This window comes from Pseudorasbora parva, chromosome 6, assembly GCF_024679245.1.
Source record: "Pseudorasbora parva isolate DD20220531a chromosome 6, ASM2467924v1, whole genome shotgun sequence".
NCBI lineage: Eukaryota > Metazoa > Chordata > Actinopteri > Cypriniformes > Gobionidae > Pseudorasbora > Pseudorasbora parva.
The window spans coordinates 10188011-10203352 of NC_090177.1; the positions used below are offsets into that span (position 1 = coordinate 10188011).

The window sequence follows — 15342 nt, forward strand, 5'->3', positions numbered from 1 at the left end:
TCATGATACATGCAAATTCACACCCACGTTCATTTTTCAGAGAAACGTGATTTGTGGTTCAAAAGACCAAACACTGTGTTTATTGGTTGAGTTGATGAAAGTTTCAACGAATCTGGGCACAGGGGTATGGAGGGATTTTTCAGTCAGATTATAAACTAAAAGTCTAAAACTAAAAGTCTTAAACCAAAACTTAAAATCTAAATTTGAAACTTAAAGTCCAAGTCGAAAATGAATTTGGTATTTAGGATTGGGCATTTGGTATTTAGGATAGGGCATTTTCTATTTAGGATTGGGCATTTTCTATTTAGGGTTGGGCATTTGGTCATTTAGCCATTTAGGATTGAGGATTGGGGATTTGGGGATTTAGGATTGGGAATTTGGTATTTAGGATTGGGCATTTAATCATTTAGCCATTTAGGATTGAGGATTGGGGATTTAGGATTGGGCATTTGAGGATTGAGGATTGGGGAGTGTATGCAAATTAGGAGGCGTGGCCCAAATACTGGAGGCTGGGTTTGAAATGGCTGGTGCGCAGATGCACCTTATGGACAGCAGAGGGAGCTCCCAGTGCTAAGGAGGAGCACACTTTAATGAAACCAAACGGAGCGAGTGAGCGGCTTGAGCGAGGACTGTGCGATAACTTCAACTTAATGACAGCTTTGTAACATTTGTGGCCTCAAACACAAAGTCACCAGTGAAAGGAGTGCTATCGGTCTGACGACGAGAAAGCAGCAGACAGTGCAGCAGGTAAGATGCTAACATTAGCTACTAGTTATATAAGCTGATATTGCTAATATGCTTTAGTAGGGAATTATTATATTGGGACATGCTGCCTTGTTTTTTAAACTGCGGTTAACCCCTCTGACATTATTAGATACACTCCTTTCCCATTGCCACTAGATGGTCTTGTTTATCTTTTTTTCTTTTTTGCTATATAGCCTATATACATTTTATTAAGATTGTGAGAGAAAAGAAATTAGGCTTGTTCGACTTGAACGCTGCACACTGCAAGACCTATCGGTTTATGACATCAAAGTACTGCGATGCAAAAGCATAAGGAGCGTCTACTCTCTTTGATGTCATATGTTGTGTGTGTATGTATGTATACGTTAAGATGATGTCAGTCAGAGCATAATATAGCAATATATTGCGGTCCTTTTTACACTGCACAAAAACCCTGCTGTTACATCGTCACTGGCCTTCATGATTGCTTTCCTAACCTTGTTTTTATATATATATATATAACATATATAACAAGACGATATGACATCGTCTTAACGTATACACACACAACATATGACATCAAAGAGAGTAGACGCTCCTTATGCTTTTGCATCGCAGTACTTTGATGTCATAAACCGATAGGTCTTGCAGTGTGCAGCGTTCAAGTCGAACAAGCCTAATTTCTTTTCTCTCACAATCTTAATAAAATGTATATAGGCTATATAGCAAAAAAGAAAAAAACATAAACAAGACCATCTAGTGGCAATGGGAAAGGAGTGTATCTACTAATGTCAGAGGGGTTAACCGCAGTTTAAAAAACAAGGCAGCATGTCCCAATATAATAATTCCCTACTAAAGCATGTTAGCAATATCAGCTTATATAACTAGTAGCTAATGTTAGCATCTTACCTGCTGCACTGTCTGCTGCTTTCTCGTCGTCAGACCGATAGCACTCCTTTCACTGGTGACTTTGTGTTTGAGGCCACAAATGTTACAAAGCTGTCATTAAGTTGAAGTTATCGCACAGTCCTCGCTCAAGCCGCTCACTCGCTCCGTTTGGTTTCATTAAAGTGTGCTCCTCCTTAGCACTGGGAGCTCCCTCTGCTGTCCATAAGGTGCATCTGCGCACCAGCCATTTCAAACCCAGCCTCCAGTATTTGGGCCACGCCTCCTAATTTGCATACACTCCCCAATCCTCAATCCTCAAATGCCCAATCCTAAATCCCCAATCCTCAATCCTAAATGGCTAAATGATTAAATGCCCAATCCTAAATACCAAATTCCCAATCCTAAATCCCCAAATCCCCAATCCTCAATCCTAAATGGCTAAATGGCTAAATGACCAAATGCCCAACCCTAAATAGAAAATGCCCAATCCTAAATAGAAAATGCCCTATCCTAAATACCAAATGCCCAATCCTAAATACCAAATTCATTTTCGACTTGGACTTTAAGTTTCAAATTTAGATTTTAAGTTTTGGTTTAAGACTTTTAGTTTTAGACTTTTAGTTTATAATCTGACTGAAAAATCCCTCCATACAGGGGGTGGGACTAATAAAAAAAAAAAAATTATGTTTGGCTCAGGGGAACAACCCACGTGTGTTTCTTGGACAAATCAATGCTGCATATTTTGATGACGCATCCACGCTGACTATGGAGCCTCTGAATGATCAATCGCGAAACATATTATACCTATGGAAAGCGGAGATTCTCCTCTTTACTGTGCAGTTTACAGCATACAGATTGGATTAGCGGTTAAAAAGTTATTAAACATTTTAGAACGATAGTTATTTTTAGCCGCGGGCGGCTGTCTCGGTCTTTAAGGGTTAAACAATACAGAGGGCCCTATCATACACCCGGCGCATTGCAACGCCAGGTGAAACTCAAGTGTTTTCTGCTAGTTTCAGCCCGACGCAGTTATCATTTTCCTGTCCAGCGCCACGTTGTTTAAATTGAAAATGCATTTGCGCCAATTTGTGTGTACATGGGCGTGCTGGTCTGAAAACCAGGTGTGTTCAGACGCATTGTAGTGTCACTATTTAGAGGAACTGAAAACGACTGCGCCCCTGACCAACACAAACCGGCTCTAATTTTTTTTTTTTTAGTTAAAGTGCATGTTAGTAATATGCACCTATAGGCGGGTGCAAAACACGTGTACACTCTGCTCATTACACACACAGGGATGCGCAGCAGCACACGAATATAAAAAATACATTTTCTGGAGAAGCGTTCAGTCTTTCCACTCGCAATTCCGCCATGTAAAAAGCGAATCCAACATGGCACGAGCACGACTGGCTTTTAAAGGGAATGGGAGATGAGACTCTGATTGGTATAATGCATGTTATGCCCAAAACACACCCATGACTCATAAAGAGACTAGAGACAACCCTTTTAGACCATGCAACCATTTTTTTCATCATTAAACTGGCAAAAGCGGATTCGAACAAACCCTAAGGGCACCTGCGCCGTGAGCTTCAGACCATGAGCTCTCAGAAATTTATAATTGACAATTTAAATAAAAACAGCCACCATTTCATAACAGCGACATGTTACTTTTAAAAGCAGAAGGAAATCCCTGATAACAGGGACTCTCTCTCTCTCTCTCTCTCTCTCTCTCTCTCTCTCTCTCTCTCTCTGAGCGGTGGACAGCCCCTTTTCAAAGACACAGCAGACAGACAGAGGAATCAGAGTCATGCAGTGTTTAGTTTGGACAGACACGGATAGAATGGATGGATTCGCTTAACAGCATAAATCACTTAATGGCTTCAGTGGGACTTAGAGGGACAAAAGTTGACATGGAGGTTTAACTGAGAGGCGCTGTCGTCTGGTCAGAATGGTACGGTAACTTTTGTTGTTCTGTATTCAAACCCTCTGCACCTGTGAATATCAGGAACTGTTAATGATAATGCGAAGAGATCATTTACATACTGTCGTTTCATTCTGCTAACCAATATGACGCTCTGTGTTATTTTATAGAATCACTTCATGGCATGTATGTGAGTTTTAGAAAGAAACATGAGAAAAGAGCAGCGTGTCTGTAAGTCGACAGTGAATCATAACGCATGCCATTCCTCTGAGGAAAGTCTAGAGTCTCATTCCTCCTCATGCATCGGATGCTTGAATGCTCTTTGTTGCCTCACTGTCCTGGATAAACATGCAAACATTTGCTCCAATGTCATAAAGGAACCATACTTTCTGTTCACTTAAAAATAAATACACACACTGCAAAAATATGTTCTTCCTTAGTATTTTTGCCTTGTTTTCTACAAATATCTAAACATTCTTAAATTAAGATACGTTTAGTGTACCTGAGAAGCAAAATTAATTAACTTTACACTTTAATCCAAAACAAAAGTCTGCCACTGGATTAAGAAAAATGTACTTGTTTTCCTTTTAAATTCAGTTTATTTTCCTGACCCCATTGGCAGATTCGTTTACTTGTTGTTTTTGTATTTACTTAATTTGTCAAGAATTCATTAGTTTTAAAACTGTAACATCTTAAGTAATTTTGCTACCTAATTAAATGCATCTTGGGTTCCAGTCCAAATATCTGAACAGTCTCAAGACAAAAATACTGAGAAAGAAAATGATTTACCAGTAAATAAATGTAGCATGGATGCAAGCAAAATAGTGAGAAAATACAACCAATTCATCAATTAGTAATTTTATCAACACAAAAAACAATTGTTGCAGGTTTTTATCTGTGCAGGATCAATGTAAAATGAAAATGAAAATGAAAATCCAACTGTTCTTAATTTAGTCAGTCACTAAAGGGTTTCGAATGTGTTTTACAACTCATTTTATTTTCCCGTGGTTTAAAAAACAAATGCGACGGAATTTACTGTGCGCGCCACTCACTGAAAAAAAAGCCAATAAAACAGCAACTAACTGTGAAATTTGGTAGTTAAAAGATTTTGATGGTCCCCTTTAGACATTCTGTTGACTATAAATAACTTTTTTTTTTTAAATCAAAAATGTAAACCAAATCTCATTAGAGTGTTAGTAGAGTATAAGTATATGCTTAGGGTTAGTAGAATAAGTTCAAATGCATGTAGTTACAAAATTTGTAACAACATTATGTAGCACTATAATATTATATATATATATATATATATATATATATATATATATATATATATATATATATATTAGTGCTACGTAATGTTGTTTATATTGAGTATCTCTGCGTATGAGAAACTGGACACTAGGAACTACATCCCTCCTACATCGCAACACACACACACACACACACACACACACACACACACACACACACACACACACACACACACACACACACACACACACACACACACACACACACACACACACACACACACACACACACACACACATCAGTCATGTGATTTGATGGATGGCCGCTGAGGTCAGAGGAGATTCGAGGTCTCTGCAAGTATATTTCAACAAGTCCTCAAATGTGGCGTCGGTTTCTCACTCAACATAAATGCGGATCAGTCAGAAATATACCGGGCAGGCGAGATCCAGTATCACAGACGTGTTCATTCTCACATCAGACACTTCACAAGATAAAACACAAGAAATGATCCAGGCTGGATTCAGGCGAGTTCTCACAGAAAAATGAAGAAGCATGTCATTGTCAAGGTAAACTACATGTTAGAAATTTTAGACATGCAGTGCATAACGTCACTCAAAAGCAACTGTAATGTAAGAAGGATTTGAGATCTCAGCATAAATGTAAAGTTGTTTAATTGTTATGAAAGTTAAAAGTGCATTATTTCGATTCATTTTTTTAATGGAAATTCTGTCCATAACCTCGCACTGCAGTTTAGAGTCAGATGGATTCGGACTCACTGTCAATGTTTTTATTGTTCATCAGCTTGGAAAAATAATTCTGATACCATTCCTCTGTTTTATCTTTTCAGTTGTGATGTGATCTTTGCTATTCTCATAAAATTAGAATAATTAATACAATTTCATAATTATATTGTGAATGATGTGAATGGCCATTAAAGTGCCCCATTATCCTTTTTTAAAATATTTTTTTAACAATTTCATGCAGTGTGTAATATAGCCGTTTGTGAAGGTAAAGGGTCTGCAAAGTGCAGATAAATAGAATTATTGTCTCCTTAAAGAAAGAAGCAATTATGAACTGCCTGAAACAAGTCGTCAGTAATTCCAGTATTACTTACTGCACAAATCTATGTAGGTTTGTAACATATTTGCATAATGCCCGTCTATGGTCTTCATTGGCTGCCCGGCAAACCATTGACTGTCTGACCAATCAGAGCAGAGTAGACAATAACAACAGACTGGCCCATCTGACCAATCAGAGCACAGTAGACCAATCACAACAGACTGGATCATCTGACCAATCAGAGCAGAGTAGATCAATCACAACAGATTGGGCCAGACCAATCAGATGAGGACGCTCTCAGAAATGTGGGGTTAAGAGAGACCAAATCTTCGAACAAACCGTTTCATACACTGTGAGAAAATAGCTAATGCTAATATGCTAATGCATATTAAGAGTGTTATTAGACCTTGAATGCATGTAAACCTATTTTAGGATTCTCCAAAACAAAATTATGAACTTAGTATCTACTACGGCTACTCACAGATCAGGTAACCAATTAGACCTTGTATACACACGCAACTGCTCCACGGACAACACTTTAGTTACTCCATTACACACCTCAGACCACTTTCTCATCACTCTTAACCTCATACTGACTCCTGATACAACACGCACTCCTACACAGATTACCTTTCGGCGTAATCTACGCTCCCTCTCTCCCTCTCGCCTATCCACTATGGTTTCATCTTCACTCCCTCCACCTGCTCAGTTCTCAGCACTGGACACTAACAGTGCTACCAACACTCTTTGCTCCACTCTAACATCCTCCTTAGACAGTTTTTGCCCCCTTTCATCCAGACCAGCCCGCCCCACCCCATCTGCCCCCTGGCTGTCTGAAGTTCTCCGTGAACATCGCTCTGGACTCAGGGCGGCAGAGAGGAAATGGCAGAAATCTAAAAACTATACTGACCTTACCTTGTATCAGTCGCTTCTCTCTTCTTTCTCTACAAATGTCTCCACTGCTAAAACAACATACTACCACAACAAAATCAACAAATGCTCTGACTCTCGCAAACTCTTTAAAACATTCTCCTCTCTCCTTTGTCCTCCTCCTCCCCCTCCTTCATCAACTCTTACAGCTGATGACTTTGCATCATTTTTTACAAACAAAACATCCCTCATCAGCAAACAGTTCTCCTCATCACAAACTGACAAGCACATCTCAACAACTAACACGAACACGCTTCCATCCTTCTCTCCGCTCTCCGAGGCAGATATTTCTAAACTCATCCTTTCCAATCACCCTACTACCTGTCCTCTTGATCCTATACCCACTCACCTCCTTCAGGCCATTTCTTCTTCAATCACTCCTGCATTCACTCACATTGTCAACACTTCTCTTCATACGGGAACCTTTCCCAAAGCATTTAAGCAGGCTCGGGTAACCCCACTGCTTAAGAACCCTCTCTGAATACAGCACTTTTAGAAAACTACCGACCAGTATCCCTTCTGCCTTTCATTGCAAAGACCCTTGAGCGAGTTGTGTTCAATCAACTCTCAATGTTTCTTGAAAGGGACAACCTCCTAGACAACAACCAATCCGGCTTCAAAAGCGGCCATTCGACTGAGACTGCCTTGCTCTCGGTAACTGAGGCACTGAGACTGGCAAAAGCAGCTTCCAAATCCTCAGTGCTCATTCTGCTGGATCTGTCTGCTGCTTTTGACACAGTTAACCACCAGATCCTCCTGTCAACACTTAAGACGATGGGTATCTCAGGAACTGCCCTCCAGTGGTTCAGGTCTTACCTCTCTGGTAGGTCCTACAGGGTGTCATGGAGAGGTGTAGTGTCTAAGTCACATCATCTAGCTACTGGGGTTCCCCAGGGCTCAGTCCTTGGACCACTTCTCTTCTCCATCTACATGTCATCATTAGGTTCCGTCATTCAGAAACACGGCTTCTCCTATCACTGCTATGCTGATGACACTCAACTCTACTTCTCATTTCAACCAGATGATCCTACAGTCAGTGTTCGTATCGCTGCCTGTCTGACAGACATTTCTGACTGGATGAAAGAGCATCATCTTAAACTCAATCTTGCAAAGACAGAATTACTTGTTTTCTCAACCAACCCAGCACTTCATCAAAATTTCTCCATTCAGCTTGGTTCATCGACCATAACTCCATCAAGGACAGCCAGGAACCTTGGAGTTGTGATTGATGACCAGTTAAACTTCACTGACCACATTACTGCAACAGCCCGGTCCTGCAGATTTGCTTTATACAACATTAGAAAGATTAGACCCTTCCTATCAGAACAGGCTGCACAACTCCTGGTTCAAGCTCTTGTTCTCTCCAGACTGGATTATTGTAATGCTCTTCTGGCTGGGCTTCCAGCATGCACTATCAAACCCTTGCAGCTGATCCAGAATGCAGCGGCGAGAGTGGTCTTTAATGAGCCGAAGAGAACGCATGTTACGCCTCTCTTCATCAAACTGCACTGGTTGCCAATGGCTGCTCGCATCAAATTCAAGGCTCTAGTTCTCGCCTACAAAACAACCACTGGTTCTGCACCATTATACCTAAACTCAATTGTTCAGACTTACACACCCTCCAGAAGCTTGCGTTCTGCGAATGAGCGGCGCCTCGTGGTTCCTTCCCAAAGAGGCATGAAATCGCTCTCACGGACATTTTCCTGGACCGTTCCCACCTGGTGGAATGACCTGCCGATCTCAATTCGTGCTGCCGAGTCTGTAGCCATTTTTAAAAAACATCTTAAGACACATCTTTTCCAATTGCACTTTTCCTATTGCACTTGACCAATACAGAATAGCACTTACTGATCATATCTACGTCTCATCCGGATTTGTGCCTTCAGGCGGGTATGTTACATAGTTATCATAGCTACCAAAATCCAGTGTTCTGTATTTTGCGTACGTGAGTTTTTGCTGTCGATGGCTATTGCTGCGCGTTTAGCTAGAATGCCATACAAAACCAACCCATTGGGCCACTGAATCCGCATTAACGACAACAGTTGGGGCATCAGCCTTAGTCCTAATGGGTTGTTATCATAGCTATCAAAATCCAGTGTTCTGTATTTTCCGTACGTGAGTATTTGTTGTAGCTGGCTATAAAAAAAAAAAAAAAAAAAAAAAAAAAAAAACAGTTGTGTACTGTGCTAATTAATTGAGATTTCTTACAGCTCTTACAGGTTGTTGGCTTTGTTTGTTTCGTTGCTTCTATTGCTCTACCCTTTTTTGTAAGTCGCTTTGGATAAAAGCGTCTGCTAAATGATTAAATGTAAATGTAAAATGTAAATATAAAATAGGGTCACTTTAAGACTAGGATCAAGTAAAAAAGAAAAGTCAATTTTAAATTTGTACAATTATTGTTTATCGTTTTCTATTGCATATACAGTAATAATTCATCTGGACAGTAAATCCTGGGTGATCTATAACAGATGAATGGTCCCCATCTCTTGTGTCTCTAAAAATTGTGGGCTCTTGTCCTTAAACGTACACCTCTATGGTGTGCATACATGTACGAACATGCTTGAGCCCACTGGGCACTAGGAATGTCCCTTCCTACCAGCAGAGCAGCTAAATCCAGATCGAGAGAAAGGGGAGGATTTGGGCCTGAGGGTCAGAGAACTCAATCTGAAACTGAAAACTCCCCAGACTGTCTCTCACACCTGTCTTTCTGTCAATAATACTCACAACTTCTAGTAGAAGATGCCTGTCTTTGGACTTTGGTTTTGTTTATGGTTATATTTACATATATGCAATATAGCAGCAGCAATAACAGCAGCAATAACAGCAGCAGCAAAAACAGCAGCAGCAATAACAGCAACAATAACAGCAGCGGCAATAACAGCAACAATAACAGCAGCATGAGCAATAACAGCAACAATAACAGCAGCAGCAATAACAGCAACAATAACAGCAGCAGCAATAACAGCAACAATAACAGCAGCAGCAATAACAGCAGCAGCAATAACAGCAACAATAACAGCAGCATGAGCAATAACAGCAACAATAACAGCAGCATGAGCAATAACAGCAGCAGCAATAACAGCAACAATAACAGCAGCATTAATAACAGCAACAATAACAGCAACAATAACAGCAGCAGCAATAACAGCAGCATGAGCAATAACAGCAGCAGCAATTACAGTAGCAGCAATAAAAGCAGCATCAATAACAGCAGCAGCAATAACAGCAGCATGAGCAATAACAGCAGCAGCAATTAAAGTAGCAGCAATAAAAGCAGCATCAATAACAGCAACATCAATAAAAGCAGCAGCAATAACAGCAGCAGCAATAACAGAAGCAGCAATACAGCAGCAGCAATAACAGCAGCAGCAATTACAGTAGCAGCAATAAAATCAGCATCAATAACAGCAGCAGCAATAAAAGCAGCAGCAATAACAGCAGCAGCAATAAAAGCAGCATCAATAACAGCAGCAGCAATACAGCAGCAGCAATAACAGCAACAATAACAGCAGCAGCAATACAGCAACAGCAATAACAGCAACAATAACAGCAGCATGAGCAATAACAGCAGCAGCAATAACAGCAACAATAACCGCAGCAGCAATAACAGCAGCATGAGCAATAACAGCAGCAGCAATTACAGTAGCAGCAATAAAAGCAGCATCAATAACAGCAGCAGCAATACAGCAGCAGCAATAACAGCAACAATAACAGCAGCAGCAATACAGCAGTGTCAAATGTCACAGAGACCTGTGACAAGTGACTTTTATTATGAAAGGACTTTTATTTTGATTTGGACTCTCTACATCACCTCACATACACATACATTCATCTCTGTCTTGCGCAAGAATATACATCAGTTAACACAGAAATGTTTGTATTTCCACCTGTGTGTGTTTGTTGTTGAGGCTTTGTCCACATCCCTGACTTTTTGTTTCTTTGTTTAAATGTTTAGAAGTTTAATGTTTTGTTACTTTGTGTTTGTGCAATTCAAAAGAAACGTACAACAAGTGTTCATGTTAAACGGTTTTTATTTTTCCTACATCCATTTACAAATACAAACAGATATACTTACGTATTCGTTCATCATCCCATTCTAAACAGTCAAACTGAGTTGTATTTACATCCGCCATTTTGTATATCCCGTTCCCACCACTAGAAGGTGTGGTTCAACTGTGTAGTTGAACAGGGGGAGTTTTGCCCACATGGTAACATTAAATTGAGGGTATTTATATACTTCATATTGTTTATTACATTCTTTTCTTTACCTATGTTTATGTATTTGTATATTATGAAAGCTTATGTATTTTAATTTTATTTTTGCATTTGCAATGTATTTGTTAATTTTCTATGTTACCTCTTCCTTTATTTTTGGTTTAGTCCTATTGAGTGGCTTAGCCTATTTAAATGCTTCATGCAGCATTGTTCAGGGCTCGTTGAGTGAGTCAGTAAACCTGAATCATGTTACAGTGTATTGGACCAATTTATTGGTTTAGCCTTTCACTGCTAAATATTTTACACAGCCTGTTGTAAATACATTTTTGGATATTTGTTTTTTGTTTTTTTTTGTTTGTTTTTTACTGTAAATAAGGACTTGTAAATATCACCAGCACTTTATTGGGAACTACCTCTATGTTGCACCTTGTAAATAAACACCTTTCCGTCACCCAGTTACCAGCCTCCATCCCTTGGTACATCCAGGTCAGTGTTGCTAAGCTGTTAAGGCAGTTTTGGATCCTCACTCTGTTTGAGTGCATTGACCAAGTTAACAAGCAGAAACAACAATAACGGCAACAATAACAGCAGCAACAATAACAGCAGCAGCAATAACAGCAGCATGAACAATAACAGCAGCAGCAATACAGCAGCAGCAATAACGGCAACAATAACAGCAGCAGCAATACAGCAGCAATAAAAACAGCAGCAATAACAGCAGCAGCAATACAGCAGCAATAACAACAGCAGCAATAACAGCAGCAGGAATAACAGCAACAATAACAGCAGCAGCAATAACAGCAGCAGTAATAACGGCAACAATAACAGCAGCAACAATAAAATAAGCATCAGCAATAACAGCAGCACTAAAAGCAGCAACAATAACAGCAGCAGCAATAACTGCAACAATAACAGCAGCACCAATAACAGCAACAATAACAGCAGCATTAATAACAGCAGCAGCAGCAACAATAACAGCAGAAGTATTAACAGCAGCAGCAATAACAGCAGAAGCAATAACAGCAGTATCAGCAGCAATAACAACAACAGCATCAGCAGTAACAGAATCAATAACAGTTAATAACAATTGAGGCTGCTGCTGTTATTGATGCTGCTGCTGTTATTGCTGATGCTACTATTATTGCTGCTGTTACTGCTGTAACAGAAGCAGCAGCGATAACAGTTGCACCAGTAATAACAGCAGCATCAGTAACAGCAGCATCAATAATAGCAGCAGCAATACAAGCAGCATTAATATCAGCAGCAGCATGAATAACAGCAGAATTAATAACAGCAGCAATAACAGCAGCAGTAATAACAGCAGCAGCATCAATAACAGCAGCAGATCAGCAGATATATTCCACAAAGACCAAATACATTAATATTGTTATATAGAAACATATATACAGTTACCTCTGTAAGAATTGACAAAAAAAAAATTAAAATGTGTACCTTGAATGCAATGTAAGTCGCTTTGGATAAAAGCGTCTGCCAAATGCATAAATGTAAATGTAAAACCTCAATATGACCAACATGCACATCACATAATATTTAAATGTGGTATTTATTATTTTCATGGACTGCATATCTGTGTATCCTGATAGAATCCAGAGTCCCTGGACTTGTCCATCCAGAGCTGTCTGTCCGCCCTCTACCCACCGTTTGAGGTCACTGCCTCTACTGTCCTCAGCCAGCTCTTCCAGGTCATCGACGTTCGTTACCACGGAGATGCCCTCCAGTGTCTGACCGACTTCCTCATCCCTGCCAGGAACCTTTTGGAAAGCGTGCAGCAGGCGGCCTGTGTGAGTGTGGGTATAAATAAGGGACCTTACAAATTACAGTCGAACTAGAAACGCACAAAAATGGTGGCCAGGACCTAAAACCTACAGATGTTTCTTCAACTACTGGCACTGTAAACATTTAGTAAATAAACTTTTATAAAGGGGTCCGATTGTATTTTCTACATTTACCTTGGTGTGTACTGTTGCTGTTTGAGCATGAACAAGCTCTAGAAAGTTACAAAGTTACTTATCTAGATCAGTGTCTGTTTCTGAACTCCCTTAAACGCTTCCATTGTAGTCTTGAGTTTTCTTCTGGGAACGAACACAGAGACAGGAATTAAACTGAGCATTACTGACAGACTGGGAAAAGGGAAGCTGCAACAATGGCCCTGTTTCCACCAAAATTACTCATACCAATTTGTCCCAGGAACGGAACTTCCCACGCAAAGCTGTTGCTGTCTGCATTTCCATCACAGTCTTAAGTACCATAAAGATTAGGCAAATTAGTCCGGTGACGACTTTCCAGTTCCTGCTAGAAACGTAATAAAGCCTGAACTTCATCATCTGTAGTATGTTTTTTTAAACTCCATTGTTGATTTGAATAGCAAACAACTCTTACTTCACGCACCACAACAGACTTTTAAAAATGGCGGTTGAAATAAAATGCTGGGTGGAGTCACCCAATCACCATGTTCAGTGCCCAAGTCCCAACCCGAAAGTTCCTGAACATTGAAAAAGTACGATCTCAAGAACAGGGACTTTCTAAGGGGGAAAATTGTACCCGGAACTTCATTTAGACCCTCCATGACCAACGTTTCCCACACCTGATTTAGACCCTGGTCCTTGTGGTCAAAACACACAGAGTACCAGCCCAAAGTCCCTAGTTCATGGGGAAAGTTCCTGCAGTGTGAAATGTATGCATTTTTAAACATTTAAGCAACCAATTCTAATCTTAACCTAATCTCAAATTGAAATCTGTGTGTCCTGAACAGGCTCCATACTCTCAGAGGGTGTTCAGCTGTGCCGGGTGGCCTTTGTGTTTAAAGGATCGCATCGTGATCCAGCTTGCTCCCGTTAACCCATTGCTGCTCAAACCCGGAGACTTTTACCTGCAGGTTGTACCGTTTGCGAACCAGGCTGTCCGCATCGTGGTCCAGAGCCTTTTGGAGGTGGAGGAACGTGAGCTGGAGGAAATCCTAATACCCGAGACCTCATACTCCAGCATCTTCACTGCAGCCTGGCTTCGGGAGCTCAATGACGGGAGACATGGAACGCCTCTGGCTCGCTGTGTCCTCAAAACCGAGCAGGGCATAGTCAAAGTTCCCTGGGAAGAGGTGGCCAACCCTGAATTCGAGGACAATCGGAGTATGGCCTCCTCGTCTCCATCAAGCCAACAGGAGTCTATGAGTTTGTGCCATCCACATATACCTACTAGTTTTTCTGTTGAGACGAGGATTTGTCCTGCACGGGATGGTATAGCAGTGTCCTTGCGTTTGGTAGATAGCAGCAGCAGTTCCAGACACTCTGAAATGGATCCAGCTCAGTCTGGGATGCGGCCAGTGGGTTGGGTGTCTCCAAACACCTGGGACAGCAGAAGTAAGAGCAGTTTTGTAAGCAACTGCAATGCTCTAATGGACCTTACCAAAGAAACTCAAGGATGTTCACAGACATGGGCTCAACCTCATACTCCTCTGCTGAGGTCCATCGGGGCTCCTCGGGACCGAACTGCTTGTGTGCGAACCGTGAGGTTTGCAGAGGAACCCTGTACGCCGTGCATGCAGAGGAAACACGGACAAGGGACCAAAGTGCAAAAATGTCGGTTCACGGAAGCACCCACTAAACCCAAAGAAAGTTCTGAGCGTCCCATTGAACCAGCTCAGGAAACTCCCGATCATTGCAGCTCTTCAAAACCTGATCGGTTGGGTAATTACTCCAGCGGAGGGCATAAGGAGCAAACTCAGAATGTTTCTCAGGACCGTTTTACTCCACCTGTGGTTGGGACGTCTGAGAAATGCCACATTGTTATCCAAGGACAGACAAATGAGGCGAAAAGAAGCAGCTACTTAGAAATGATCCCAAGGCTGCATGTGGTTTCAGGGAAGAAGACCACCACTTTTGGACTTGTGTCTCCGAAGTTAAACAGACGACGATTCGTGACTCAAGGTTTGGATTCTGTTTCTTCTTGGCAAGATGCTAATCTTAGAAAAAAGAGGGAACACATCAAATATGCTCAATATGTTTTATTTAAAGACATGATATTATAGTCCTTATGATCAGCTTATTAAAAGCAAAACAATCTTTTTGAACATGTTTTTAATGCATGTTGACTTATTCCTTTGAAGATCTCGCTCAGGACCCAAACACTCAGTCTCCTCCTGTTACTGGACCACGGATAAATCTTTCAGATGCCTCAGCGCAAGCTGAAACTGAGAGACCACCATCCAGATCATCAACTCCTACTTCACTCAAAGCTGATGGCCTTCTTCACGCAGGAATCGTGTGTCTTACAGGTAAAAAACACAAACATTTCTGCCAAATTCTTGTCAAATTAATGTAGTTTGGCCAGTTAAGTCAGAA

At 40.8% G+C, this 15342-nt stretch overlaps 1 protein-coding gene across 2 annotated transcripts in view; it reads left to right on the forward strand.

Annotated features, from left to right (window-relative positions):
• The first annotated feature begins 3407 nt into the window (after positions 1-3407).
• Positions 3408-15342, forward strand: part of si:dkey-65j6.2 (pleckstrin homology domain-containing family G member 4B) — a 60415-nt gene continuing 48480 nt past the window's right edge. The window contains exons 1-4 of one of the 2 annotated variants that reach the window (XM_067445555.1): positions 3408-3559; positions 12589-12792; positions 13758-14928; positions 15108-15275. In XM_067445555.1, coding sequence (XP_067301656.1) covers positions 3557-3559; positions 12589-12792; positions 13758-14928; positions 15108-15275 — 1546 coding nt within the window. In that variant the 5' untranslated portion in view covers positions 3408-3556. The remainder of the gene's footprint in view (positions 3560-12588; positions 12793-13757; positions 14929-15107; positions 15276-15342) is intronic. The other variant, XM_067445556.1, reaches the window with a different exon arrangement.